This window comes from Neodiprion pinetum, chromosome 2 (genome assembly GCF_021155775.2).
Source record: "Neodiprion pinetum isolate iyNeoPine1 chromosome 2, iyNeoPine1.2, whole genome shotgun sequence".
Classification (NCBI taxonomy): Eukaryota; Metazoa; Arthropoda; class Insecta; order Hymenoptera; family Diprionidae; genus Neodiprion; species Neodiprion pinetum.
The window spans coordinates 33,366,811-33,394,563 of record NC_060233.1 but is presented as its reverse complement, the minus strand read 5'-3'; the positions used below and the strand labels follow the sequence as shown (position 1 = coordinate 33,394,563).

General features: G+C 36.0%; 6 protein-coding genes across 19 annotated transcripts; 3 read left to right on the top strand and 3 right to left on the bottom strand.

Annotated features, from left to right (window-relative positions):
- The first annotated feature begins 544 nt into the window (after positions 1-544).
- Positions 545-3,099, top strand: l(2)k14505 (ATP synthase mitochondrial F1 complex assembly factor 2 homolog l(2)k14505). 4 transcript variants are annotated; one of them, XR_006881609.2, is made up of 7 exons: positions 545-821; positions 1,381-1,574; positions 1,688-1,798; positions 1,902-2,082; positions 2,317-2,432; positions 2,615-2,818; positions 2,940-3,099. XR_006881609.2 is itself a non-coding variant. In XM_046612264.2 (6 exons), exons 1-6 carry the CDS (start codon positions 638-640, stop codon positions 2,759-2,761), a joined length of 933 nt encoding a protein of 310 aa, XP_046468220.1. In that variant the 5' UTR covers positions 545-637; the 3' UTR covers positions 2,762-3,099. The 4 variants fall into 4 exon arrangements, 2 of the variants coding, with proteins under 2 accessions (XP_046468220.1, XP_046468222.1); XR_006881608.2 differs by having other exon boundaries at positions 2,924-3,099; XM_046612264.2 differs by having other exon boundaries at positions 2,615-3,099.
- Positions 2,634-8,328, bottom strand: eys (eyes shut). Of its 5 annotated transcripts, XR_011176412.1 has the most exons (15): positions 7,399-8,324; positions 7,158-7,312; positions 6,919-7,029; positions 6,751-6,858; positions 6,554-6,667; positions 5,454-6,475; positions 5,054-5,364; positions 4,763-4,973; positions 4,550-4,701; positions 4,329-4,465; positions 3,999-4,244; positions 3,732-3,908; positions 3,378-3,606; positions 2,875-3,015; positions 2,634-2,726 (listed from the first exon to the last, which is right to left on the bottom strand). XR_011176412.1 is itself a non-coding variant. In XM_069133567.1 (14 exons), the coding sequence occupies exons 1-14, from the start codon at positions 7,656-7,658 to the stop codon at positions 2,958-2,960; spliced, it is 3,291 nt and encodes a 1,096-aa protein (XP_068989668.1). In that variant the 5' UTR covers positions 7,659-8,324; the 3' UTR covers positions 2,634-2,957. The 5 variants fall into 5 exon arrangements, 4 of the variants coding, with proteins under 4 accessions (XP_068989668.1, XP_068989669.1, XP_068989666.1 ...); XM_069133567.1 differs by having other exon boundaries at positions 2,634-3,015; XM_069133568.1 differs by lacking the exons at positions 2,634-2,726; positions 2,875-3,015 and having other exon boundaries at positions 3,094-3,606; positions 7,399-7,539; positions 7,897-8,327.
- LOC124212349 (SET domain-containing protein SmydA-8) lies at positions 8,080-10,910 on the top strand. Of its 5 annotated transcripts, none has more exons than XM_046612262.2 (9): positions 8,080-8,238; positions 8,488-8,703; positions 8,894-9,373; positions 9,459-9,824; positions 9,904-10,038; positions 10,103-10,289; positions 10,352-10,447; positions 10,534-10,625; positions 10,699-10,910. In XM_046612262.2, exons 3-9 carry the CDS (start codon positions 8,897-8,899, stop codon positions 10,807-10,809), a joined length of 1,464 nt encoding a protein of 487 aa, XP_046468218.1. In that variant the 5' UTR covers positions 8,080-8,238; positions 8,488-8,703; positions 8,894-8,896; the 3' UTR covers positions 10,810-10,910. The 5 variants fall into 5 exon arrangements, with proteins under 5 accessions (XP_046468218.1, XP_068989671.1, XP_046468215.1 ...); XM_046612259.2 differs by having other exon boundaries at positions 8,081-8,238; positions 10,693-10,910; XM_046612260.2 differs by lacking the exon at positions 8,080-8,238 and adding an exon at positions 8,290-8,336 and having other exon boundaries at positions 10,693-10,910.
- Positions 10,911-11,032: 122 nt separating this feature from the next.
- On the bottom strand, positions 11,033-16,484 carry LOC124212347 (zinc finger CCCH domain-containing protein 13). Its single transcript, XM_046612257.2, has 8 exons — positions 15,862-16,484; positions 15,569-15,644; positions 14,952-15,355; positions 13,184-14,884; positions 12,520-12,843; positions 11,653-12,437; positions 11,462-11,576; positions 11,033-11,265 (listed from the first exon to the last, which is right to left on the bottom strand). Exons 1-8 carry the CDS (start codon positions 16,044-16,046, stop codon positions 11,166-11,168), a joined length of 3,690 nt encoding a protein of 1,229 aa, XP_046468213.1. The 5' UTR covers positions 16,047-16,484; the 3' UTR covers positions 11,033-11,165.
- Positions 16,485-16,832: 348 nt separating this feature from the next.
- Positions 16,833-19,675, top strand: Mo25 (calcium binding protein Mo25). The gene is made up of 8 exons (XM_046612263.2): positions 16,833-17,202; positions 17,615-17,737; positions 17,811-17,978; positions 18,069-18,187; positions 18,279-18,447; positions 18,931-19,095; positions 19,166-19,270; positions 19,353-19,675. The coding sequence occupies exons 2-8, from the start codon at positions 17,636-17,638 to the stop codon at positions 19,533-19,535; spliced, it is 1,011 nt and encodes a 336-aa protein (XP_046468219.1). The 5' UTR covers positions 16,833-17,202; positions 17,615-17,635; the 3' UTR covers positions 19,536-19,675.
- A 187-nt stretch (positions 19,676-19,862) lies between these two features.
- Positions 19,863-27,683, bottom strand: LOC124212346 (protein abnormal spindle). 3 transcript variants are annotated; one of them, XM_046612256.2, is made up of 11 exons: positions 27,500-27,681; positions 27,095-27,268; positions 25,421-26,933; positions 25,129-25,333; positions 24,846-25,043; positions 24,614-24,768; positions 22,190-24,538; positions 21,383-22,081; positions 21,097-21,281; positions 20,866-20,985; positions 19,863-20,791 (listed from the first exon to the last, which is right to left on the bottom strand). In XM_046612256.2, exons 1-11 carry the CDS (start codon positions 27,509-27,511, stop codon positions 20,564-20,566), a joined length of 5,838 nt encoding a protein of 1,945 aa, XP_046468212.1. In that variant the 5' UTR covers positions 27,512-27,681; the 3' UTR covers positions 19,863-20,563. The 3 variants fall into 3 exon arrangements, with proteins under 3 accessions (XP_046468212.1, XP_046468211.1, XP_068989665.1); XM_046612255.2 differs by having other exon boundaries at positions 21,383-24,538; positions 27,500-27,680; XM_069133564.1 differs by having other exon boundaries at positions 20,652-20,791; positions 20,866-20,909; positions 21,383-24,538; positions 27,500-27,683.
- Between the last annotated feature and the right edge of the window lie 70 nt (positions 27,684-27,753).

Below are 27,753 nucleotides of genomic sequence, written 5' to 3'. Positions count from 1 at the left end.
TCACTTTGTGTACTATAGCTGGCTGCATGAACCGACTTAACAAACTTGCTAAGAATATAATTAAACAGTCCCCGAAAATCAGCAAACAAACAATAGAAAAATGACACTTCACACAGAGATGGGATCAAGATCACTAAAGATAAAGTTGCACAAGATAATAAAAACTCGAGGCACGAAGTTCACCTTCAATGTTTGGACACTGTTCTTATTTCAATAACTTCTTTTTTCCTTGTACTTATGTTACGATTTTTTAAAATTATTATAGAGTATTAGTTTCCCAGCAAACACTTATCAGATCACGTTACACAGATTAAAAATAGTGCGAACTGAATTCTGAATTGTCGGTGCACTGGATTGTCGGTGCGCGTACTCTCGCTCCGAGTGTTCGAAAGCAAGTGGATTCCACCGGTGGCGCTCCGAAGTAAGTCTCGACCGGTTGCCGGTAACAAACTGCGCAGCGCATGCGCAAAACGAATTCCGATGGGTACTGTCAAATTGCCGTTACCTGTGACGTCAGGCGTAGGTTTGAGCTCTATTGCTTTTCGGGCGGATTAATTACAACAAATAAGATCATGCTATTGACAATGTGTCTCTGTAAACGTTGCAACGTTTCATCGCCAAATTGGCACTGCAGGTCATGAGACTACAGACTAAATTAGGTTCATGCCGGGCACAGTTCTGCCAACGCTGCCTACACGAAGGACTAATCCACCGTGGCTATACAGCGTTGGTGACATTTATGACAAAAAGGGGACCGCAGAAAGCAAATTCGTGGATGATGAAATATCCGCTTACAGCATCCTTACAGCGTACTACTGGAGGTAGCTAACCATCCACCAACCTCGCGAAAAATGCGTCCAAAGTGAAGAGAGAAATATATATAAATATATTCGAGTTTCTCCGTCTCTCTCACCCTGCATTTGATCGGCTGAAAGGAAACATATTGACAAATCAAACGTAGAATGAGAGAGACAGATTATAACCAACATTTTATACTTCTCTGTCACTCCTCCACTACACTTTCTGTACACGTGAGTTACCTCTAGCAGTATATGCTCTGAGAATGTCCCTGATGATATGCCCTGATACTACCTACACCTTAGATGTGTGTATGCACTAAGCCTACCAGTGTCGATAGAAATTTACTTGCCTAGAATCAGCCAAAATTTATAACTAATGTTCAAAAATGTTTCATTTCAAATTAAAAATTTTTAAGCCTACTTCACATGCCACTCGCCACATGGGTAACTACAAACATTAAGAATATTGATACTAGCAATATTTTCTAACCTGCTTCCACTTATTTCATGCTTCATAAGTAATACAGTTAAACTTACAGAACTTTGTGAAATAATAAAATATTTCCAAATGATCCAACAGCTACTGTAAAGAGGTTTTACAGAAAAACCAACATTTTGTCCAGCGGTGATCAGTTTGAAGTGACCCTAGATCAGAGAAAACTAAAAACTCCAAAAGGGAAGGTGTTTGAAGTCAATAATAAACCTCTGGCTCTAGCTGTAGCCATGGAATGGGATAGCCAAGTCGATATAATTGACAGGTCTAACATGCATTTGGTTCGTTGAAGGAACGCAGCTTCAATAGCATAACAAACTTGTTAAGAATGGCCATTTTTGTTATTCATTTTCACACATGTTCCAATCAAGAATAATGTAATAATTTTTCACAGACTGCTTTGGTCAGCACATCACTGGATAATCCACATAATCATACTAAATTGGATATGGTCAACTATATAGTTAATTATTTAGAGACAGATACTGTACTCTTTCAAACGAATGTAAGTCATTATATTTGATTCTATGGTGACATTTCATAGTAAAAGATCATATCATAGTAATTTGTCATAGACACGAGTATAATTGATGACTTATTACTTTCAGGATTCCGGTGATCTCTACAATTTTCAATTAAAGAAGTGGGACCCTGTAATTCAATGGTTTTGTGATCGTTATCAAGTTGATGTCACCAAAACATTGAGTATAAAAGCACCACTTGTATCTCCGCAAACAAAAGAAACATTAGCCAGGCACTTGTTATCCTACAATTTTAATGCAGTGCAAGGCGAGTGTCGTACCTTAATTTTCCACCACAATATTTGCATTAAATGAAAAGTACTTACCCGATTGGTATTGTCTTTATTTAGAATGTTATAATTGTTAATTTGTTTTTTTTTTTTATTTTCATATTGTGTAGACTTGTATTCATTCTTTGCTTTTTTATTTTAATGAGCTTGGCTGTGGCTGTTGACACATTATTGCAATAAACCATAGAATTGATTAATGGAATATTTTTCAGGATACACATATGCTGTTGATACATTGAAATCTGTTATTTTGGCACTGGCCACGGCTGAGAGAACTATTTCAGTTGAAACAGCAGTTTCTTTGGCTCGTTTGGAAGAGGAATACCAGGCAATAAATTCATTTACATTTGATCAATTAATTGTTTATGAAGTACAACCTACTATTACGATATAATTCATCCTTGTTCCTTTGTGCTAAAGACATGAGTACAAACTGACACTCACGCTATCCTTTATGGAACCGTCTTATAAATACTATTTGTTAGGAAACGTTAATTTTTGCATGTTTAGGTCTCGTTTTGGGGGAATGTCGAGTGGTCACACGAGCTTAACAAACAGGATTTACAATCGCGATTGTCAGCTGCGATGTTATTCGTCCACTTGAATTCATCTTGGACCACATCTAAACCAAAAAATGATGAGTTGAACAATTTATGAATGAAGACAAAACCTAGAAATCTACGCAAAACAATAATTGCTACATAAAATTAACATGTATGTATAATATAATTGCGTAATGGGTTTAGTATTTATTACTAATTATTTATTACCATTTTTAGTTTGTATCTATGAATTGTCAGGCTATAAATCTCTGTCTAGTTATATCTTTTGGCAGCAAGAGTTACGACAATGACTACATTGATGTTGGTTTAGAACAGTCTGGTCCTTCCCAATCCTTCGTGCAGACGCAACTGTAAATAAGAATTTTACAATGTCACTAATATACATGGAATGTATAAAATCATAAAAGATAAAAAATACTTGTCAGAATTCAAGTAATCCCCGAGAATTACGGGAATTACCAAGAACACAATATGTGGGGCACTAACCAGTGGTCAAAAAAGTCTAAAATAATTCAGGGGTTACCTTTTTGACCACCAAAATACTATATTAAACTTCAAGCAAAATTGGAAATTGTGAGGATTAGCGGCAGGTCGAATTGAGATAGAATTTCCCATATACAATTTGTTTCGTAACGAAAAATTAAAAGTTTTGATCTTTGGAGCATTTTCCATTGAATAAATTGTGGTAAAACTGATAACTAGTAAACCACCTGTACGTAGGTCCGTGATTTAAACACACCGCTCCATTTTTGCATGATCTGTGAGTGCACTCGTTACGATGACATTCTCCTATGCCTCTGCCAGTAGCAGAGTTGGTCTTTGCCACAGGGTATATTTTATTTTCAATGCGCAACTCCACGTCAAATATACAGCCAAAGAATCCAGTATGCAGAGGTAAATCATGAGGCAGTGTTTCAAAATTTTTGGTCCTATGGCCACCTGAAAAAATGCAATTCATTTGGGGGTAATAATTGGCACTATCATTGTTGCCAATTTCGATAAATCGATTGCACACGTATGTTAGTACGCTTCATATACATCGGAAAGAATTTTTTGTTACTTACCAATCCAAAGAATTGGTGCAGCATCCAAAGTTGACATAGAACCTGCCGAACGTCCAGTAACATTTCCAAGGCCATCAATAGACAGCCAAGCATCTTTGCCTTTCCTACCCACTCTAAGAGTGTGGGGTCGATGCATTTTTGTTGTTAGAGCGGTATTTGTGAATATCCTTCTTACTCCTAGAAGCATTAATAAATTATTTAAGAATATTTGTTATTTAAATTTTTTACCATCTCGAGCTTGTTAAAAAGATGTTACGTGCAGAGTACCTGAGCCTAAATCCCAAGTAAGCATGATGTAGCCACGTACATAAGTGATAGCAAGGTGGTCAGATAAATCACGATATGGACCACTTTGACCAATGTAAGCAATGAGGGATATTTGTTCAACAGATTGAGGTATAAATCTTAGTTTTAGTTCGAGACTTTCTTTTATAGATCCTATCAACCCATAAGCTATGTAGGAGGAAAGGCCCGGTGTAAAGACTGTAAAGGATGGCTGCACGATTATGATATCTATAAAATACAATCAAAATTAGATTTCAAATGCAGACGATAAAAATTATAGGTATTTGACAAGTACTTAAAATTGAACTTCACCTTCATCACAAAGCAGCCCATGAGTTCCTAGAGGACAAATGCACATGAATCCTGTCCCTGGAGAAGTGATGCAGGATGCTCCGTAGTGACATGGGTTATCGTCACACGCAGCTCTTTCACACACTTCTCCAGTATACCTAAGCGTTTAGCAATTAATACGGCTCATTATTACAAAATAGATTTTAAAAAATACCATTGAATTCATTTCAACTCAGATTTACCCAGCCATACAGTTGCAGGATATTTTGCCATCAGTTTCCTGGCAGGCTCCAAAATTTTTACAGGGGTTTGCAAGACACAGAAATGAAGTACATTCTTCAATTTGAAAACTATCGATTGCATCACGAATAAGATGTCTATGGATTTCGTTTATCTGGAAAATAAGAATTTGATCTTAGTGTAAAATGGAAATTTGAATGATTAAACTTTAGTACCTTTAGCATACTCATGCAGCCTATAAATCCTACAGCAACATGAGGAAAATAATGTGAAAATGCCAGTGGGATTCCCCCTAAATGCAGTTTAGCTTGCTGCGGTATGTCATCTTGAGTTGACACTACTTGTTCTCCGCTCATAGCCAGAGTATCATTTACAAAGAGCATTGCTGAGCACTTGTCGATGTTGGTGCTTTTCATATATTGGAATCTGTAAAGGAGATATTTTCTTATAATTTTCTCCAATGATCATGTCAAAGGATGTGTGGAATGAACGAAGCAGCTCATTACCTCATCTCAATGTCCACGTCATAACCATTATTAATTGGAGAATCAATTTCCCCCAAAAGCATTGTTTGTAAACCACAAGAAAACTGAAATTTCAACTGTCCGACTTCCATATGCAGCAATATATATCTATCGTCATCAAAAAAAGCATGCACAAGTATCCCATTCTTAGATTGAGTTTTTAATCTGATGAATATTCGAACCTTCCCATCTTTATCCACAGCCAGGTATTGTCTAATGTAAGACTTTCCATTAAATGCAGCATTCAAAATGTCTGGACTAGGAATACAACCATCTGGATAGTTACAATTACACTGCAAATAAATTTGAACAAAATTGATGAAGTATTTTCAAATGGTTGAAATTGTCTTTAATAATATTGATTATTTGAGATCACATATACCTCGGTTGCGCTATTCTGACATGTTATATTATGATCACATTGTTCTTGCGTGCAATTGTAAATTGTTAGTTGTCTCTCCGTACTGATAGATATCCCAGTTGGCGAACTCTGATTGAAAAAGGTTTCTGTGCCTAATGTGTAAGAATCTGTACTAGATCTTGAGAAGGGGAATGAGCTGTGGGTTTCTATTTTCTCCGAGGTCATGGTTGATAGTTGATCTACTAATTTTGTTGTTACACGAATTGGCTTCATTGTCATATTTACTGCTATTTGATTAGGCGTTTCTGTGGAAGAAGTGGTAATAATATTTTCATCAGTTGGAGTTGTTTCATCTGTGGTAGCAAAACTTAAATCCGTTTCCAAGCTTGGTGAAGTGGTGGACTTTTGAACAACTTGTTCATCAGTAACAGAACTAACTTCGCTGCTATTTGCAGTATATGTTATTAGGGGATGTGAATCCTCTGTTATAGGGGAAGACGAGAAGAGCGTTTTTATCGTAGTCCAAGCAAGTAAAAAATCTTCCCTCGTGGATGCAATTGTACTAGTGGGTACTACTGTTTTTGTTGAACTAAACAGCACTGTGCTTTCTACAGCCTCTTCAGTGTCAAGTTTAATCAATTTTGTAGATGTAACATCTGGAGTACTGTCAGATTTGGTACTATATGTGCTAGTAGCTTGAAATGGAATTAATGTTGCTGCAGATATGGTAGGTGTTCCCAATGATGAATAAGGAATTTCTTCTGAAGTCACCATAGAACTGTAATCAGCACAAGTTTGACCATAATAATTCAAAGGACAAGAACATGTAAAGCTATTGATCCCATCGATGCAAGTTCCTCCGTTGTTGCACATAGCAAATTTAGCCTCGCAATCGTCATATCTCAACTCACAAAGCGATCCATGATAGTCAGGAACACAATAGCAAACTGTTTGATTATCTTCCAGCAAACAAACAGCGTTGTTCTCACATACATTTACTTCACAAGGCACTATGGATTTGTCACAATTTTTACCAGTAAAACCTGCAGATGAGAAAGATTATTTTGAGCTTAGAACTAAATTTAAGTAGTACATTAATTTTCGGAAGAATTTTTTTTTACCAAATAAACAGGCACATGTGTAAGTCGCTGGTATATTGATACAGAGTCCTCCATTTTCACAAGGTGAAGCGAGACACTCATCTATGTCTTTTTCACACAACTCTCCAGTCCATCCTAAAGATATAAAAATGTTAATAAGGTTTACATAGTTTATGAACATTACATTTATTATTCTGCTTGTCAAGTATTTTACTTGCCATCTGTACATTGACAGCTGAATAATAGTCCAGGACCTTCGATACATTCTCCAGAATTTTTGCAGATAGTGTTATTACAAACAGACGCATCAATTTCGCAATACTTCCCTGAAAATAATGAAATAATCAATCGTTTCTAAATAATCGTTTGGTGTTCGAACTACCTACCTGAATAACCATCTGGGCATTGGCACATAAATCCATTAAAATTGATGCAAGTACCATTATTGAGACAGGGAGTGTATAAACACTCATCGAATCGTTCATCGCAATTTAAACCTGAAATAGCAAATATATTGTTACAGGTTTAATGAGTTTGCAGCAATATTGATCATCTACAGATTCCAATTCACCGGCATAATCCTAATAAACATATAATTGTTCATTGTACTGCACGTGCTCCTCACCTATGAATCCATCGGTACAGGTACAGTTGTAAGCAGCAACCGCATCACTGCAAATACCCCCATTGAGGCATGGATTTGACCAGCAGTCATCCCAGTTAATCTCACAATTTATTCCAGTATATCCATCGATGCAGTAGCATGAATATAAGCTACTACTAGAAATTACAGGTGAATATTCATAAAAGTTTACATGTGAAAGCTGGAAGGTACAAAATAACTTTACGATATTCATGAGTCATACCTGTTGTAATTATCAACACATATTCCATACATGCATGGATTACTGTTACATAGTGATTCCGAAGATATTGCAATAATACAGATGATAAATACTACTAATAGAGTTTGGTAGTTTTTATATAATCCAGTCGGGTTGCCTCTTCTGTAAATTGAAAACGAAATAAAATTATAATTAATAAAAATGATAATTAGTAACATGGTGGTTGTTATGATTATTGTTTTCTCATGAAAAAAGTCCTCATATTTGGTGTCAATTTGCATACCCAACTTCTAGATAATGCTAAATTCCCTTTAAAAAATAACATCTTTACACCACTACAATACTGTATACACAATGAAAAGAAATACAAGCAATTCACATTATGATAATGATTTGATAATAATTTCATTACTACAGGCAAAATCTATTCAGCTAGATGAAGTACAATCGATAAAATTAATAATAATACAAAAGTAATTAGATGAGCGCTAATTAGAAAAAAATAATTAATCATGTTACCTGTTCATAATTTATCTTTAGAGAATCACAAGGTGTTGGAACACGTATTATTTGTACATTAGTTGGTAGCCTAAATTTTGTACAGTCCTTCGAATGCAAGTTGCTATAGCAACGTGTAAACAACACATTGCACGTCCGCGAGAGATCTAAGACGCGTGCGTAAAATGCGACTCAATGGTCTATACTCATACCAGCATAATTAATAAATGATCGTTCGATAAATTGGGTTTGCATCGAACACTAGACAAATAATGAATGACTATTTTCTTAAGTAATTATCCCATACGGGCTGTATTTGCAGGATCGCACATTTTTTCGCTTGCAGTAATGATGTAAATAATGGTACGTATGTACGGAAATTCTATTTATTTTTCGTAGCCTAAGCAGCAGACTTCAATAAAGGAACTTTGTATGATGAAAGTGTATTGATTAAACAAGAGGTATATAATGTGACACGATATTTCTCTTTGTTAACGAGTTTCTAATCCATTATGTTGAACATATATGTAATACATATATAAACATAACAATAATAGTATGTATATTAAATAGTTACTTCACTAATAATTGAATATTTAATATGAATTCCAGTAAAAAGAAATAATCTACAAACATCAGAATTCTGTAAGATGGTCGCGATAATTTTTAATTATTACTCCACGATCATTCAGGCCAATTTATTTTGGAATCGAATGTCCTATTTTTAAACATACTACAGGAGGCATTGGTGCAGTGCAATTTATACTCCCTTCAATGTGAACAGTACACTAGCTGAACGAAATTTCTAACTGATGACTAGCCACAAATGTAAGTAATATGTTACCAAAGTAAAAGTGAACAAGTGTTTAGATTTTACTAGCTAACGTAATTAGGTAATATGGTACATGTTGATACTCTTCACTAGACTCATAATAAATATGTAAATTATCTCGTATTACTGAGAGTTTACATTTTAATGCAGAAATAATATACTAAATTAGAAATTAATTTGCACCAGACCATGGAACAACAAGTGATCACAGATATGTTGAACCTTCATTTGGAAAGAAATAATCTTTCAAAGGATGGCTCAAGGAGTTGGTTTGTTGGGGGGTCTCTGTTAGGAGGACGAGGACTTTTTGCCACAACAGATATTGCACTTGGAGAGCTTGTCTTTGTGGACGCCCCACTGGTAGTTGGGCCTAGAACACGAGATAAGCATTTGCCGCTCTGCATCGTGTGCTATAAGACCGGTTGTCCTCTGTTTCCTTGTGACAAGGGATGCAGCCTTCCAATTTGCTCCTCTGCCTGTGAACTCTCAGTTGAACACGATGCTGAATGCTCTCTCCTTCAAGCATGGAAACCCACTTGCGGTTCTTCTTGGTCTATTGACTTACTTAGAGCACTAGTTCCAATCAGAGCACTTCTATTAGACGAGCAACAGCGAGATCTACTTTACACTCTGCAGTGGCACTCCGGGCCTCAGCATGGTTCAGAGGTCAGGTCACCACTTGAGTGAAAAAAAGACACTGTATGTCAAATTAAAAATATGAAAGTCATTGGATGAATTTATATTTTCACAGATAGATCTTTTAAAGAGCAGTATAAAAATTCAAATGAATCAAATAGAGGAACAGTTCATGAGACGAGTGTGTGCAGTAATGGATACTAATTCGTTTGAAACAGCTGCAATAGTTGGGGAGTCTGTCACAAGCTTGCGAGGCTTATACCCAATGGGTGCTTTGCAGAATCATTGTTGTACACCCAATACTCGTCATTATTACGATTCTCAACAGAGATTATATGTAATAGCTGCTATTCCCATTAAGAAAAACGAGGAGATAACTATGACTTACACAGATTTGTTTTGGGATACAACGTTAAGAAGACGACATTTAGCTGCCACTAAACATTTCTTCTGCACATGCAGTAGATGCACTGATCCGCTAGTACTGAAATTTTGACTATGTGCCTCTAAATAATTTTAAATACTTATATAAAATTACAATATCTTCTATAACTTCGTAGGAAAATGGATCTTTGCTTGGAGCATTGCGTTGTGCTCGTAAGGAGTGTTCAGGAATTTTAGTCGCTGTTGAACCTTTAGATACTTCAACAGTGTGGGAGTGCAGAGAATGTGGATTACGCCTGAAAAACAGACAAGTATGTTACATACGTAAAACAGACAAGTATGTACTTATAAACTTCGTTTGATTTTTTCTTTTAGATTATTTCAATTCGATCAGCTTTGGGAAGTATAGTTGAAGAGATGATATACAAAAGTCCTAAGCAGATGTTGCGATTCATGAAAAGTGAACTGTCGGTCTTGGTACCTGCAACAAATTACGTTGCAGTTGATATGAAACTCAGAATAATATCTTGTCTTGGAAGAACCGAGAAGTTTTTGTGGGAAGGTAAATACAATTACTGTGCAAACTTGAAGGTTGTTGTGTATCTCTGTCGAATTGATTTACAGATTTGACAAAGGATGAGCTCAGCATCAAGGAAAAATACTGCAGGGATTTATTACGCTTGATTGAGACTTTAAAATGTGGCGAATGTAAGATGAAAGGTAGTTTAAGAAACATATATTTGCAATGTGGTCTCTCCATATCTTTTTTTGTGGCCACATTAATATTCAATAACTGCTCATTTTAGGCTTGATCTCTTATGAGTTGTATAGTACATTGATGGAGCTGAACAAACGCCAATTTAATGATGAAACTAATATTGAGAAGTCTGAGTCACAGGTACAAAATTCTTAGACTTCTGTGAACAAATAATTATCATGAATATTGACTCTTTTACGTGACGTAGTTTCAGGTGAATGAAGAAAGTAAGAACCTGCTTGAGACTGCGATATTGATATTACAAAATGACTTAACTGCTCCCAAAGATTTGTTGTCTCTTGTTTCTGGTATGACAAAAAAATAAATATAAATTAATTATGAAGTTGTGAATATTAAATTGACATTCACATGCTTCGCCCGCATTCAAATTTAATGACCTATTCTAGAACCGAAGCTAATCTGACCCGCGGTTGAAAAAAATCAATCTTTGCATAGCTATGAACCATCGTCTCGACAATACAAATGTCTTGTGTGAATATGATCTCAATCGGTCGAGTCGTTCATAAGTTACACGATACAAAAAGGCGCACAAAAGAATTATATATATTAAGACCACGAATACGTACAATTTTCCCTAATATATTCTAAGTACTAAGTAACTATGCTTAGCAATGATACAAAGATAAAAATATTAACAATTGCAATGCATATGAGAAATGTCTATGTAACTTTTTGTAATAATATCTTTGCTTCTTCACATAAGCTCGTGCAAGGTTGCAGAGTTTCTTCATCATCGTCCTCATTTGCCTCAGCATAATTTCTGTAATTTGAAATAACCAAAATTAATTTTCATTACAATTGCGTGGCAAATATCAATTAATGACACATCATATTATTTCATCTTAATTATGGACAAGTCTATTATGTAAATGTAATCGAAAATTTCACCAATCTGGGTAATCTTTTCCAACTGTTCTCTAAATATGCATCTTTATTTTCTTTTGTACTCAATTTACCTGCATAGTAAATTTTCGCTGATTAATGAAGTTCTTGATGTCCGAGTCATAAATTGCTGCCTCATGATCGCAGTGTGTAGAAGGGCGACATCATTCAGAAGAAATTTATCAGCATCTGAAAGTAGCGTGGAATTAAGAAGTAATTGAAGCTATTATAGTAAACACTAGTAATATGTAAAATATAGATTTACCATCTATGCAGTACTTTTTTGTTATGGATTCTACCATTTCCGCCCCTGCATATTTCATAGAGATACCAATGCGCTGGAATATAGCTTTACATTGCCAGCGACTTTGAGCAGTATTTTGATTCATGGTAAGAACTCGACGAGGCTGAGATTCTTTGACTAAACTTTCCCAATCTACACCCAAAGCATCTCCCAAGCCCTTGCCGCTTGTCTTAATATCCTCCTCAAGTTCTCCATCGGATATTTCTTCAAAGTCCATATTCTCAATATTTTCTTCTTCGATATTTCGGAATTCCATTTGTTCGTTTGTATCTTTTTCCTTGGTAAATATAGTCTCTTCTACAATTTCTTTTGGTGATAACTGTGAGGCTTCTGGAGTTGGTACAAGTACGTCTCGTTCATTAATCTCTGTACCTTTTTTAGGTAAGGGCAATTTTGGTGTCTCACTTTCTTCTTCTTCCATATTCAAAATATCATCAGGATCATCGCTGATATCACTCAAATCACTCTCCGTATGCAAAGTTTGGAGAGATTCATCCAAGCATGGACGTTTAGGTTCTGCAGCCAAAGGGGATTCTTTAACTTCCGATTTTTCGCGTTGTGGAATTCTTTTCTGAAAATTTTCAACAGATTTCTCTCTGCTCCTCCTGACCCTACCCTCCGCTAATTCCATCAATTTTTTATTTATCGGTTCTTCCTTCATGCTGCCATGTAAAGATCCTTGTTTTGACCCATGAGCAGAGCATTCATCTCTCAATTCCGGAGTGCTATAGGGTGGACGTCGTTTGCTTGAAACATAAACTTTTGATATAAAATATGGTACTATTATGCTTCTAAATTTTTCGAAATATTAATTATTATTATCAATACCTATGTAGTTCTCCTAAGTCTATTTCTTTGATTCTGTCATTTCTGTAGGGTCCTCGGATGTGAGGTGGATTGTGGGGTGGATTGTGGGGCAAACTTTCCCATTTTTGACCTTCATTCAACTTCCAATCAGGCATAGGGCTGTCATAGCGTGGAGCCCATTCTTCTTCATGAACCTCTGAATGTGGAGGACTTTCTCTATCCCACATCGGAGGTCGAGCCGCTCTCCATTCACGTTCCTCCCAGTCAGAAGTTTGGTAATTCCGGTCTCGACTACCATGCTCCATCTCATGATGGACATCCCAATTGTCATTACTACTTTCGTCTCTGTTATAAAAAAAAAAAATGACGATTAAAAAAATTATTGGAAGATTTGTAAAGTTCAAATGAAGTTCTGTACACTACCAGACAGTTCTGATACAATCAATTTTTATGTAAACTAATATCAGTCTACACCATTAAAATGTAGAATGGACTGCGCAATTTCTATCCAAGCAATAGAAGTAATGTGTCTGCTACTGTATGAGAAAGATAAAATGTGATTATGACTATCCACAGGTGTGGTCAACTAAGCACATTTTTATATAAAGACTGCTGCTTTTTGATATTTGTTGCACAGGCTTTAGGTTTGCATGCACAGTTCATCTTATATGTATATGGTCTATACCTGTTTACACTAGACCTCATTTTTTCACCCGAAAATATGGGCAGATGTGGATCCTCAAAAGGCCTTTCACTCTGCATAGCATAGCGTGATGGACGTTCATCTCTACCTCGTCTTTCTTCGAAAGGGCTGTTGTACCTTCTTGGTTCCATTGGTTTACGTCTTTCATCTTCATGAGGGTGGTGATCTCGATAATCAACTCTTGGAGGTTCCTCAGGCTCTTCCCAATGCTCAGGTGGCAATCGAGCATAGCCCCTATCGTAGTTTCTCTCTATTTCTAGGCTGCGTCTGGACCCATCTCTTCGTTCCGGTAGTCTGTCTATTTTTGATGGATTATGAGGTGGCTCCTTGCGCTCATGATCGGCTGGATGCCCTCTGTCAAACCTAGGATTGAATCTTCTATGCCTGTCCCGATCATAAAGATTTTCTCGTTCCATAACATGGTCGCGAGCTCCTGCAGCTATGTTTTTGTCAACTACTCGATCAAGAGATCTTTCTCTTGGAAAACGCTCTTGTCTATCTCTCTCCACACCTTTGTGAGGCAGCATTTCTTTATCCAATGATCTGTCATAGCGAGCATCAAATCGTTGTAAAGCTCTGTCTCGATCTAAGGGTTTTTCTGACCTTTCTCGGTCTCTCTCACTCCGTCTATCCCTCTGTCCACTTTTGTCAAGCCCTCCATCTTTGAATCTATCCTTATCTCGACCATACCGACCATTCTTATCCATAGGATTAATAGCAGTTGTTGCCATGAGTGGTGGTATATCTCTTTCTCGAACTTTAACTGCATCTTTTTCACGATCTCGTTCTCTTTGTCTATCTCGACACCTTTCCTGTACTTCTTCTCGTTCTTTTTCTCGCTGAGAATCACGCTGATCTCTGCCTAACCTTGAATGACTTCTATCATCCCTTAAGTTGTGCTCCTTATCTCTACGTTCCTTGCTACGCTGCCGATTGCGTTCACTGACATAATTTTTCTCCTCGATGTCTCGAACCGCATTCTTACGATGGGAGTCTTCTTGGCTAGACGAAGGCTTTGATTTGGATGGATCATTTTTACGAATATCGTCTTTGTCTTTATTTCGATCTCCTTTGTATGAGTCACGTTCTTTTTTATCTATCTCTCTGGATCTTCCAGAAGATGTTTTACTCTCTTGGTGACGAAGTGGAGTTACCTCTCGTTTAGACCTCAATGGTTTCTCTGGAGTTCGACTGCGCCTCGATTTAGTATTAGAAAAATCTTTAGGATACTGGTATTTAGATTTCTCAATAGGTGGGGTTCTAGAACGTCTTTCTTTATCTTTTACTCTCTGTTTTGATTTCTCATCAGTTTTTACACGATCTTCCACAATGCGACTTTTATTTTTATCAGACTCTTTTGATTTATCAGTAGCCTTATTCTTCACTATATCTTTCAATGAAGGCTCATCTTCTCTAATTTTTTTATGATGCTTATCTTTTTCCACTTCCCTACTCCTTGGTTTTGGGGATTCACTCCGGTTTCGCTCCTTTACTTTACTGGAGGAAGCATGTGCTGACATGGTTGGTGATTTAACCTTGGTAGAAGAATGCTTTCTGGATGAAGAAATAGCAACTTTCTTAGCTGCTTTTACAACTGGTTCTTTTTTGCTCAACACTTCAATCTTGCGTTTCTTTTTTACGATAAGTTTTTCATTCTTTGTTCCCAGTCTTTTAAGCTTAAGCCTGTTGAACAAATTAAAAATAACAAACATTATATAGCTCAAGTTAAAATGCCAGATGTTGTACTTACTTCTTTTTTCGTTCCTTATCTTCATCATAATCTGAAGATGCACTGTGATGTCGTTTAGACTTGACCTTCTTGACTTTCTTGCGAGAATCCGAAGTGGAGCTAGATGAGGAATCATCACTACTAGAGCTACTGCTGCTGCTGGATGTGCTAGAGCTGTGTGAACTAGATGATGAACTCATAGCTTTTTTTTTGTGTTTTGTTGTCTTTTCCTTGCCATGAATTTCCTTGTCTTTCTTCATTTGTAATTCTAATTCTCTTTGTAAGAGCTGAAGTCTTCTTTCTAAAGCTTTTTCGTCTTCGTATTCCAGATCTGTCTGGTTCCACTCTTCCAAATTAAGATCAGGACTATGAGACGTCTTTTTTACAATTTTTGATGTGACTCGCTTGAATGGATCTTCGCTAGGCTATTGTAAAAGTCAGCGGTAGGTAATTCGTCATAACGCAATTTATTAATTATATTTAAAAATACTTGGGATTAATTCCAAAACCACTTGAAGGATAGAAAAAAAACTTGTTAGTATAATCATCGAAACTGATGGAGGAATTTCAATTTGATAAATCTCTCAATTAGAAATACTGGTAAATATAGAAGACAACTTTGAATCAAAGGCACTTACCACAGTTGCACTAGTAAGAGCATTATCTTTCTTCACACGTTTTGATGGGCTGATCAGTGTGTGCGTGATTGCGTACCTAGTACAAATAAATGTTAATGTGCCAATTGTTTCATAGAAGACTTTGAAATTGATTTTTAACTGGAAGATCATGAATAGGTTTCATGACATTTGACAAAAATATTGACAATTGTAACGACGTGTTACTGATAAAGAGTGGTAGATCGAATTTCAGGACAATTATTTATGGTGCTGTATATGGTCACCAATTGTCATGCTGCAAATAATCAACATACTTGCAACTTTTGCCGTACGAACAACTGCCATTCAGAGCCCAATTTCTACAGTAATCGGAATTGTTTTGGCCGGTGGAAGTTGCTGGTGGTTTGGTACCCAACCTCTCAAATACGCTAGGTCGTCGAGAGTCTGTGTTACATTTCGAAGGGTCAACTGTTATTTTTCTTATGTTTGGTTTTGACATATTATCACCATAAAACGATTTTAAATTGATACTGGAAGCACATAACTGCGGTATGCAAAATCCCACTTTGCTATCTTCTATCACAAAAACAAACTCAATGGATACCTACGATCCGGTACAATCACCATACAAAATTAGTTAATCTAAAATCGCAGGGTCGAGCCCCATGAAGAGTGTTAAGCTCGTGGATTAATTATTTCATTTATAATGGCAGTGAGGCCATCTCTCGGTAGTTGGAAAAGGTTATGTCTGTGATGTCACATCTCCGAATGCAGAAGTTTCCTCAACGGGAGATTAAGAAAGAACCCGGTAGCCTGGCAAGAAAAGAGACTCCCGAACGCTTAAAGACGATTACCCCCACTGATTAGTGATTAGTGATAACCCCTCGACAAATTCTTGTAACCAACACCGGCGCGTAAATGGGCCTTGGGCCATAAGAAGCCGTGTTCAGGATAGTTATCCGGTAGCTTCTTTATCGGCACTAACCGTTTAACACGCAATCCGATAAGCACATAAGACCACATTAGGGTATACCGTCTTTAACAGTCTTCAGTCAACTCAAGCCAACGCCATGGAGTTTCAAGTGTTTATACCAGTGTGATCGTTACTGTATTAAACACGCTCACAGAGAAGCCACGCCAAATTAAAGTTACGTGATCGACCGTCAGACTACAACGTCACACTAGAGTCATCATGAAGTTATAGTATTTCTACCATCTCTACTATTTTCTATTATTCGTGTTTGAAGGAGTGTAAATAACATCTACGAGTTGATTGGACATAGGAGCGGTCAGTAACAAGCAGTAATAAGAAGGATGACCAATAGTGAATCCTCAACAGCCCCCAATGTCAGTCGTCAGTGTCGAGCTTGTAATAAATGGCAATCTTGAGTTATGCGATATATTAAAAGATTAAGAAAGATTAATACTTATTAAAAAGACTGCGGAAAGTTGAAAACACATTGAATAATTGATAAAGAACGTCGTTCTACGTCAGGTTTCTTAAACATATAATTTTCGACAGGTTTCGAATAACTTATTTATAACCGCAAAATACGTCAGTATCGTTCTACGTATAAATGAAATGCTAAAAGGGAAATCTGTGCTATAAGTGCTAAGAAACAACTGCGTACATTGATTCAACTACTTATTGAATGGTAAGCTTATTGAATAATTTAAATACAAAGTTACATAACTATATTTCTATGCGATAGGTTATCTTAATGTACAACTCAACACTGTTTAGATTTTTTCCGAATTTTTTTCAACTCTGAAACTTTGAAGCTAGCCCCATGCTTTTCAATATAAATTTTCCTATTCATTCCTATTTTTATCAAGCTCTAACATTATATGAATCGATTCATTACAATCTCTGAATCTATACTGAAAAATTATGGAGTCTAGAGATACTTAGTCACAATTAGTTTAAGCAAATCAATGTTTCATTAAATCACAGGCTTGCTTTTTTGGTTCTTGAATTAATATTTTTTACTCATCTTCAAACTCCAACTTATACCTTGCTCACCAGTGCAATGAATTAAATGTATGAAATTTGAATTTTTCCACAAGGTTTTCATCTTCTAAGAAATCATGCCTCTGTTCGGAAAATCTCAAAAGAGTCCGGCGGAGGTTGTAAAGGCTCTAAAAGAGGCTGTTAATGCCCTGGAACGTGGTGATAAGAAAGTAGAGAAGGTATGCAGCATGTAGCCAGTTTCCTGTCAAAAAGAATTCCTATTATGTATTTAAACATGAATCATCTTTCCAGGCTCAAGAGGATGTCAGCAAAAATTTAGTGCATATTAAAAACATGCTTTATGGGACCGCCGAAGCAGAGCCTCAAGCTGATATTGTCGTAGCTCAGCTAGCTCAGGAGTTGTACAACAGCAATCTGCTATTGCTCTTGGTCCAGAATCTTAGTCGGATTGATTTTGAGGTGACTTCATCAACCTCTGCTTTCACAACGAGATAAAGTACAAAATAGTGCATATGAAAAGGTTGTTATAATTTTGTATGATTCCTTCAGGGGAAGAAAGATGTGGCTCAGGTATTCAACAATATCTTACGGAGGCAAATTGGCACACGATCGCCAACAGTTGAATATATTTGTACGAAGCCAGAGATATTATTCACGCTTATGTCTGGGTAAGTTGTGAGATATAAATCATACTCAGTTTTGTTTTTTAATTTCAAACAAAATTCAATCAACTTAACCAGAGAATTCCTATACTTTCAGCTACGAGCATCAAGATATTGCATTAAATTGTGGAACGATGCTGAGGGAATGCGCTCGATATGAGGCATTGGCCAAAATAATGATTTATTCTGATGATTTTTATAATTTCTTTCGATATGTCGAAGTTTCGACGTTCGATATTGCATCAGATGCCTTTTCTACATTTAAGGTAGTTGTCGTTACACATATATATGTAATTTTTTAAACTAATGTGTTGGTACAGTATCTTGGCAACACATCGGAAAAACCATCAATAGTCAGAGAATTTTGTCACTCTGGGAAACTTTGAAAATTATGTTCATAAATTCTTTGTGAAATACCCAATCATTCACTGTCAATTGCTACAGAGTTTTGGTATGTAATAACTTTTCATGTACGTAAAAAACATGCCATATGGTACGCTAGAAAAAAGTATAGATTGCCATTAAGAATGATAACAGAAACCCCAGTAACATGATTATTTCATTTTTTTACTATAAACTACTGTATTTTTCAAACTTCATCACCAAGGGTTAGAAAAAGCTAAATTTTGTGCTGGTTTTTTTTCAACTTGAGAAAGTTGGAGCATTTAATTTAAATAAATATGTTTCTACTATGTACATCTTATTATTGTTAAAGAAAAAAAGTTTTCTGAGGAGTTTCATTGTTTCAGGAATTGTTAACAAGACATAAAATACTTAGCGCTGAATTTTTAGAAGTGAATTATGACAAAGTCTTCTCACATTATCAAAGGTTATTAAATTCTGAGAACTACGTAACACGTCGACAGAGTTTAAAATTACTGGGAGAACTCCTTCTGGATAGACATAATTTCACGGCAAGTTGTTTTGATTAAGCAATCAAATGGTGAAATAACATCTGTTGCTACATAATTTTATATGTTACAGGTCATGACTCGGTACATTTCAAATCCTGATAATTTAAAGCTGATGATGAATATGCTTAAGGAAAAGTCACGTAACATTCAATTTGAGGCTTTTCATGTTTTTAAGGTAGAAAAATCACCTGAGTGTGATTTTATTTTCAAAGAAACAAGAGTGCGTTTATTCAATTGCCTTTCTCCAATGATTTCAGGTTTTTGTTGCCAATCCAAACAAGCCCAAACCAATTTTGGATATCCTGCTTCGCAATCAAGAAAAATTAATTGAATTCCTCACACGTTTTCACACGGATCGTTCAGAGGACGAGCAGTTTAACGATGAAAAGGCTTATCTAATAAAGCAGATCAAAGAGCTTAAGTCTGTGCATGAAAATTAAGATGGAATCATTTTATAATATTATTTTTGAGTAGTTATGTAAATAAAATTTACATTCACAATTTATTATTGTAATATACAGACTTCAGAGACCATTATATACTGTGCTCCTAATTCTATTAATAAATTCATTTTCAAGATGATTGTATGGCAGCTACAAAAAAAAAATTGTTCGTACAACCCTTCTGCATGCGTTTAAAATAAAATCGAACAAAAATAAAATAATATATAAAATTTACTCTTCACGATATTTGTAGGCCCTTTGGCCTTTTTCAGATGACTTGGAATCATGTATCGAGATAGTAGTCTGACTTTTTTTTACCTAGAAAAGTTTTTCTTCTGTGAGATAGTGTAGCCTCAACTTTTAGTGATGATTAAATAAGAAGATACAAAACATTCAATACTGTTCTTCTGATTTAATGTGAATAGTATGCAAGAATGGTTCAGAGTGAACTCTTGACAAATTGAAATCTTTTATGCCTAAGAATGAGGGACATAAAGGCTTTATCCATGTGCTTACAAATACACATTGACACATACATATATAATTTATTCGTAATTACATATCGACGTAATGATGAGATTGAGCTAGTTTTGATCAATTTATTGTAGCTGCCATACTCTTAATTTTACTCCACAAGTTTTTATTTTATATGCAGCAAATGTATCACTCTTATTAATATACATTTACTGCTTCAGCATTTTATGCAAAATTGTTGTAATCCAATGTGTATGTATAGAATTGACTGTTAAACTGTAACGCCAAAACAATAATTATTGTTTATTATATTTATTGCATTAAAAGTATTACTAAAAAATAATCTGATTCACATTATTATCTTTTAGGTTCAGGTACAAAGATGAAAAATTACAATTAAGTTGCAATAATTTTCATCATACAATAAAAAATTTATTTCACTTAATAATTGAAGAATAGTTGACACGTAAATTACAAATTTTTCATATAAAAACAATACACTAATGTACAGGATGTCCTTTATTAAAATATTAGAACTACAATTAGACCGATTATGTAAGCTTCAATTTAAATTTTTTGCATAATATCAAGACCGCGTGATGAACGGATGTAAACAAACGCGGACGACCGTGTTTCAATCCCCAGTCAGGTTTAGAATTCGGAAGAACACAAGATAAGTGCGGTAGTTTTGGGCCTAAAGAAAGCCGCGATTTTTTTTTAGATACTGTATTGTGCATCGCGCTAAACGATCTGACTATCAATGGGGATTCTGCTATAGCCTGTAATCATATAAGACGGTATCTTGTTGAGGAAGAATTCAAGTCGAGCAAATTATGCTTATCAGAGTACATACCTTGACGCGTTCCGGAGTATCAGCAAGCAGCCACAGTAAGGTTGCTAAGGTGAGAAATACGTTAGTTTCTCGTTCTATAGTTGCTGATAACAATCGTATAATAGTCTCAATGTGATCCTCCTGAACGAAAATACCAAAATTCATTTAACTTAAAATCTACATGTGATGCGAAAACACTGAGAAACACAAGTTTTGATCACAGAAGTATAACTTTCCTTCTTAGATTCTTACCTGCCAAGCATAGGACTTAGTTCGTTCATACTTTGCAATAGAAACTAGAATACTGGAGGCTCGGAGACATATGTCCATCCATGGACGAGACCTGTTAGAACGATGTAATAGGTTGTAAAGCATGGGAATTAAATTAGCATCACATAAAGCCTTGCATCCACCGGGCATCAAGTATGTTATTGTATCTGTAACACAGTGATCAAAGTTGAATTAGCTGTAAAAGCATTTCAAGCAGCCATAACACAATTTGCAGCAAATATATAAGAGACAACACAATGATACTGACCCAGTGCTGTGAGTCCTTGTGTTAATTTTCCGAGATTTTCGTACCCTTGAACAACATCAATAGCAACATTTAATCTGTAGCCTAAGGTTGCTGACGGTTGAGCTTCCATTCTAGCCTTTTTTGATCTTTCACGTAGTTTTACCATTTCTTGGCTCTGAGACTGACGAAGCTTGTGGCCTCGCCAAATCGCTTGAATTTTTACAGCCGAAGTAATCTCTCTTTGCCTCACTATTTGTCGTTTCCGTAAAATATCTCTCCACCAAGCTTGAATAATTTTAGTAGATTGTAGAATCTTCTTATACTTTTCTTTCACCAAGCGAATATACATAGTTGATCGATACCACCTCTGCAGCTGAATTGCTGCAATCCTTTGCGTTTTATAACTTTCTTGACAAATTCGTCTTGCTGTTACAGCTCTCCACCAACCTTGAATTTTGACAACTGCTTGACGTTTTGCTACAAAATCATGTCTATGTAGTCGCATCAATTTATTAGCTCGCCACTTTTGCTGAATGTAGACAACACTGTACCTTAAAATCTTAAACTGCTTTCTAATAGAGGAACCTATTTTCAATGCTCTGTACTTGTGTTGTACTAAAACTGTTGTAGATTTGAGTAAATCATAATGCATTTTAGCTTGTTTTGCCGTTAGACAAGTTCTCCACCATGATTGTATCTTAACAGCAGCCCATTGTTTTGCTAGAAAATTTTGCCTCTGTATCTGTGTCAATTTTTTAGCTTTCCAATTTTGTTGGATATAGATAACATTTCGTTTTAAAGTCAAAAACTGTTTTCTAGTCAAATTACCAAGTTTATGTGCTCTGTACTGCCGCTGAATGTAAACTGTTTTTGATTTAAGTAATTCATATGACAGTTTTGCGTCATTGGCTATTAGGCAAGCTCTCCACCATAATTGTATTTTATTAACTGCCTGTCGTTTTGTCATAAAATTTTCTCTGTGTGGTTCCATTAATTTTTTGGCTCTCCACTTCTGTTGAATAAAAGTAACATTGATTTTCAAAGTTAAAAAGTTTTTTCTAACCGGTCCACCAAGTTTACGTGCTTTGTATTTGTGCTGAAGAAGAATTGTAGTAGATTTCAATAGATTGTAATAAGATTTTGCTTGTTTTGTTGCAATACAAGCTTTCCACCAGAATTGTATTTTAATAACAGACTGCTTTTTCGCCTGGTATTTTCTTTGTGCAACGACCATACGATATCTTTTTTGAATCATTATTGCTGCATTTCGTTTGTAAAGGAATTCTTGCCGAATCTGTCTCTTCAATAGCGTGGCTCTCCATTTACGTTGTATAATAACAGTGCTTTGTTTCAATTTGTTAAAATTGTCCGCAGTTTGAGACGCAGCTTTATTAGCTCTAAAACGACTCTGCAGGGAAACAGTTGCTGCTTTTAGAGAAAGAAAATAATAGCGTACCTGAAACCCAACCCTCCAGTTTCTCCAATATGATTGAATAACAATTGCAGCTTTTCGTTTCAAGATGTATGATTGTTGTACAGATTTTGCAGTTCTGATTGCACGCCATCTCCTTTGAACAGTGACAACAGATTTTTTCAGTGATACGAATGCATTTCTTTGGAGCCGACAAAGTTGAATGGCACGCCATCTTTGTTGTAAAGTTATCACAGCATTCATTTCCTTTTTCAACAAAGCTTGTAGCTTTCCCTTGACCGAACATTGCAGCCACCATTTTTCAATTAATAGTACAGCACCTTTCATCAGTAAGAAATTTCGTCGATCCTTCCTGTAAGCAAGTTCACGTATCCACCAGCCCTGAATAGTTTTAATTGAGATTACTTTCTTTTTATATTTTTCCCGTTCAATTTTCATAAGACGATTGCTTCGCCACTTGCGCTGTACCAATAGCGTAGCCTTTTTAATGGCTTGGTAATGGTTGTAGGCAGTTTTCTCAATTAATTTTATTTTCCACCAACGCTGGATTTTTGTAACAGCATCCTTAAGAATTAAATAAGTAGACACTTGGAGCCTCATCAACTGTGTAGCACGCCAGTGCTGCTGAATAATACAACAAGCAGTTTGTTTTTGTTTAAAAGCCACTACAAAGAGATTAGTGGCTCGGTAATTCCTCCAGAATTTTTGAAGTTTTATAGCAGACAATTTCATTTGTTTAAATTGTTTTTTTTGTTTCCACATTTGCACTGTAGCAATCCATTTCAATTGTATTACTGTAGCAGCTTTATTTTGCAATGACAGGATAAGCACTTTTTTTTCCCTGAGATATTTTAGTTGTCTTTTTGCAAGGTATGATCTCCAAGCTCTCTGAATTACCCAAGCTGCATTATGCTTTCTCTTTAATAAAAAATTTTTTATTCGTACCCACCAAAGAGTAGCCCGCCACCATTTCTGGATTATTACTGCAGCTTTATTAAAGTGTGGGGCTTGGAACTTGTATATAATCTGCCACAGTAACGAGAGCGTCTTTTCTCTGTGACCGTCTGCAATACATTTGGCTGTAATATTACCACAAATGTTATAGCCGGAACTGGTAAGTGCTTTCAAGGCAACATCAACATTGTAGACTTTTTGTAGTCTTGAGATAGCAGGTACTCTGCAAACAGCGGTCAAATTTCGTTTTCCTGTTATGAGCTCCATGATTCTGCACAGCCTTACACCATCTCGTAAATCGTGGGAAAGATTATCAACTGCGTAACTGTACTCATCCAACTCTGTTTGCTTGTGGACTAAAATATACCCATAGGGTTTCAAGACACGTGTAACATCACCAACACCACTGAGCAGCTCTTGAGAAAATCGTAGCAAAATCTTTTTGCTTTCTTTGTAAGCTGACTGTTTATGGAAGAGGCATGGATCATGCCCGATCAATTTATGTGTCTTCGCATAGTCAAGAAAATAAATTATGAAAAGAAACTTTTTGAGCATGAACTTATTCATGACAGTGAAAAATGTGGGAAGGCGCAGATTTAGGACTGTCGGATGCGAGTGAGTCTTGACGATATGTGGATCAGCAAAAAACCTTGTTAAAAGAAACTTACTCAAGCGAATAATATCATTATTTGAATTAAGTGGGATCGTTTCGCCATATATTGCTTCCAAACTAATTCGTAACCACAATGGGTTATAGCACAGAAGTAGTTCCAAAATCAATTTCTGCAACCCTGGGAAATTGTACAAAAAATTAAATCATTTCTTGGAAAAATTCAGTTGCTTTTTTCCATCATAATATGCTTTACCAATGTCTTTATGAAGATCGCGATCTTGTCTAATCACTAGAATTCCTTTTTCAACACATACAGTAACTTTTGATAATACGGAAACAACTTCATTGCTGCAAAGCAATGTGCAAGCAGCTCTCCGTAATGTATTCAGTCTTTGATTAGTGTGATACCTGAAAAATTAGTGTGGGTCTTTAGCAAATTTGAAAATTGAACGTTTAAATAAAAGTATGTGTATAAAAAAAAATACCTGGCAGATAGAGCTTCCTTAGTTTCTGCAAGTGAAACATCTTCCTTTGATCGGCATGTTTGCCATATTTTTGCAACATCAACTAATGGAGTATCGACATTAGATGTCAGGTGTTCAGGAGGAGTCAGTAGCATGTTTAACCACTTTTTAAATTCCAATTCCTGGTTTTTCACCCATTTATCATCATAATACAGAGTGCTGTAAACAATTATACCATTTTGAGAAATGCACGGAACTCAAACCAAATTTAATTTATCCTCCTTTAATTATCTGAAGAAATTACACTGCAAGAAACGGATCTTCTGTCGTAGTTGCAGCAAATGGGTCTGGATTGCAGAGTGTAGTGAAAAAGTCATCTGGATCATGTAGCTTCATGCTAAGTTCAGGTTCGAAGACTCTGTTCAATCCACTATTGATTCTCTTTCTAGACACTCCGGCAAGTGACAGCTTGGTGATTCGCACCCCAGGAATAGAGACTTTACCACTACCTGAAAAAATAAAAATTAAAAATTAGAGACTAACAGACAAATTATTTCTAGACTACAGTGAGCTGGAAATTACTTGGCTAAGCTTACATTTCAAAGATGTATTCATAGCAACTTTCTTTTTGAGATGTTGTATTTCTTGGATACTTTTTTCTTTGCTAATTTTAGAAGATTTCCTTGAAGGTATCTTTCTAATCGGTGAGGTTTTTTTGACAAGGTTATTAGTAGGCGGTGAAAAATCGAGTCTGCAATTAGCCCCTGTGGTAGATATATTTGGAGTTAGGTAGTCGTTACTCGATTTAACATAAGTTTTGTTTGTTGTTGAAGTCAAATTGAGACTTTCCTCCCGAATTGATTCCAAACTTGTTGGCCCACTTTTCGCTATTAAAACAGAATATTGGTTCACTGGTTTTGCCCGTAAATCAGCTCCCAAAACTTCCTGAACAGCACCAATATCGGACTGTGTGGTAGACAGATTAAAACTTTCCCATTTAGCTCTTAAATTGGAACTAAAGTCTTGTTTTTCATTGCTCCAAATCGGCGAAGAAGACGTTGCATATTTTGACATTCCAGGCTCTACAACTGGCATAACAGGAGACAGTGTTGCAAAAGTTCTAGAAAGCCTAGTAGGTACTAGGAGACTGCTCGCGCTTTGTTCAGGGAACTTATCCAATGGTACATGAAAGGATTCTTCAATATCCAAACCGTTAGCAATTTCAAAAGTGTCGTTCTTATTGTTTGCTGCAGTAATGAATTGAAAATTTTCAGCAGTTTTGGTAAGAGGTGTATTCGATGTAAAATTTATGTCATTAAGCAGCAATGAAAAATCTGAATTAGGATTGGATCTAGCCTCCTGTGGGGATAAAGAATCCTCAAAGCCATCTCGATCATCTTCGTTCATATGAGTACTGTGTTTAAAAAGAGGTGCAGTTACATAAGTCTGGCGTCGCAGTTCATGCATTTCAGAATTAGGTGATGATTCTGAGTTCTCTAAGGCAGTATTTTCCGATTTATTTGTATCGTTTTTGAACCACGGATGTGGAGTTAAAGCAAATACATCCGATTCTATCAGCATAGAAAAATCACGAGGTTTTGCAGCTGATACATCCAATGAATAATCTTGTCGATGGCCTAGAATCCCTGCGGAACTTTTCTTTGGAGTTTGCCAATCAGTGACTGGATAAGTAGAAATATTTTCCTTTCCTTGATATCTTGAAATGCCGGAAGACTTGTGCCTATTGCAGGGAGAATTGATATTGTTGGATATATTTTCAGACATGTTGAACACTTTTTTCAACTCTGATTTTTTTGTAGGGTGTGCATTCTGAGTAAGAATCTTTTTTCGATGATCCAATATATGTTGCTTATTTTCTGTGTGTTTTTCAACAACTCCATGTTTTTTCGAACATGTTGTAGAGGTTGTCAATGCAATGTCATACTTTATGCGACGACTGTCAGTTAATTGTATTATGTCTCGGAATGTACCATGTTCCCTAGCAGTCCAGCTTATGATCAATTCTACGTCCTGGCCAGCCTCAACTCGCAATTTCGACAAACTGAGCACGACGGATCGTTCCGATGGTGGTTTTTTTGTAACATGGATCTAGAATGATGCAAAAATTTTAACTTTCTATTAACAAAATGCTTGAATTAATAATTTATCTGGTATATCAAGAATAATTTCAAATGAGATTGCCGTTTAAGATACAATCAAAGCTCTCCGGTATTGTAAATTTTTCTGAAAAGCTTCAAGCTATTAATTACATTCAATAGACGATTGCTGGGGTTACGTAGGCTCAAGTAGGAATGCGCTGTTGTATTCAGAGCAGTTTCGATGTGGATACGAGTTTGGGGTTGAAAAGGAGCCAACAACAAGTTGATCTTTGTGTCTGGTTCTGTGTGCATGACAGCACCCTTCTCTTTGGGTGTTATGTTAACCTATGTACAAGTAACAAACAATTATTAGGTATTTAGGAATAATAAAAATGGCAGTTGTGTCAGCATAATTGGTTGTTGAATTCAAAGAACGATTCGGAAATAACTAAAGTAATGAAGTTGTGTCCTGCAATAAATTATGAAAAACGAGATGCTGGGCATGTAATTCATAACAACGTTAGAACGCTACAAATTTCCACGTAATACTGTAATTTGAATTGCTTAAAAAATTACCTCAAAATACATGGTTGAGAGTGAAGTGAGCTCAAGGTAATGTTGGCTCACGAAAGTAAGAAATACATCTGTAATATTGTCGTTATGAATACACTTTGCCAAAAACACCCACTATTCAACGTTCAACGGTTTAGCCTCTCAAGATACAAGTTTGAATTTCAAGCTTGACAACTGTAAACGTACTCTAGGCGTTACGAAATGCGATGAATATAGGCTGCGTTGTATCAATGACCTCACGTCCGAGTTCACATCAA

What these genes read in the sequence shown, in the direction of transcription:
- eys (XM_069133565.1), bottom strand. Translation starts at nt 7,658, where the DNA reads ATGCAAATTGACACCAAATATGAGGACTTTTTTCATGAGAAAACAATA. An exon ending in GCTGCATGAGTATGCTAAAG is followed by an intron (nt 4,702 to 4,762) that starts GTACTAAAGTTT and finishes CTTATTTTCCAG; the next exon opens with ATAAACGAAATCCATAGACA. An exon ending in TGCACCAATTCTTTGGATTG is followed by an intron (nt 3,607 to 3,731) that starts GTAAGTAACAAA and finishes GCATTTTTTCAG; the next exon opens with GTGGCCATAGGACCAAAAAT.
- LOC124212349 (XM_069133570.1), top strand. Translation starts at nt 8,897, where the DNA reads ATGGAACAACAAGTGATCACAGATATGTTGAACCTTCATTTGGAAAGA. An exon ending in GTAGATGCACTGATCCGCTA is followed by an intron (nt 9,825 to 9,903) that starts GTACTGAAATTT and finishes ATAACTTCGTAG; the next exon opens with GAAAATGGATCTTTGCTTGG. An exon ending in TTGAGAAGTCTGAGTCACAG is followed by an intron (nt 10,626 to 10,692) that starts GTACAAAATTCT and finishes TACGTGACGTAG; the next exon opens with TTTCAGGTGAATGAAGAAAG.
- LOC124212347 (XM_046612257.2), bottom strand. Translation starts at nt 16,046, where the DNA reads ATGTCAAAACCAAACATAAGAAAAATAACAGTTGACCCTTCGAAATGT. An exon ending in AAAAAAGTACTGCATAGATG is followed by an intron (nt 11,577 to 11,652) that starts GTAAATCTATAT and finishes CGCTACTTTCAG; the next exon opens with ATGCTGATAAATTTCTTCTG. An exon ending in AGCGAAAATTTACTATGCAG is followed by an intron (nt 11,266 to 11,461) that starts GTAAATTGAGTA and finishes TTCAAATTACAG; the next exon opens with AAATTATGCTGAGGCAAATG.
- Mo25 (XM_046612263.2), top strand. Translation starts at nt 17,636, where the DNA reads ATGCCTCTGTTCGGAAAATCTCAAAAGAGTCCGGCGGAGGTTGTAAAG. An exon ending in GTGATAAGAAAGTAGAGAAG is followed by an intron (nt 17,738 to 17,810) that starts GTATGCAGCATG and finishes TCATCTTTCCAG; the next exon opens with GCTCAAGAGGATGTCAGCAA. An exon ending in TGGATAGACATAATTTCACG is followed by an intron (nt 19,096 to 19,165) that starts GCAAGTTGTTTT and finishes TATATGTTACAG; the next exon opens with GTCATGACTCGGTACATTTC.
- LOC124212346 (XM_046612255.2), bottom strand. An exon ending in ACAAGGACTCACAGCACTGG is followed by an intron (nt 21,282 to 21,382) that starts GTCAGTATCATT and finishes ACTGTGTTACAG; the next exon opens with ATACAATAACATACTTGATG. An exon ending in CTAAGTCCTATGCTTGGCAG is followed by an intron (nt 20,986 to 21,096) that starts GTAAGAATCTAA and finishes ATTTTCGTTCAG; the next exon opens with GAGGATCACATTGAGACTAT.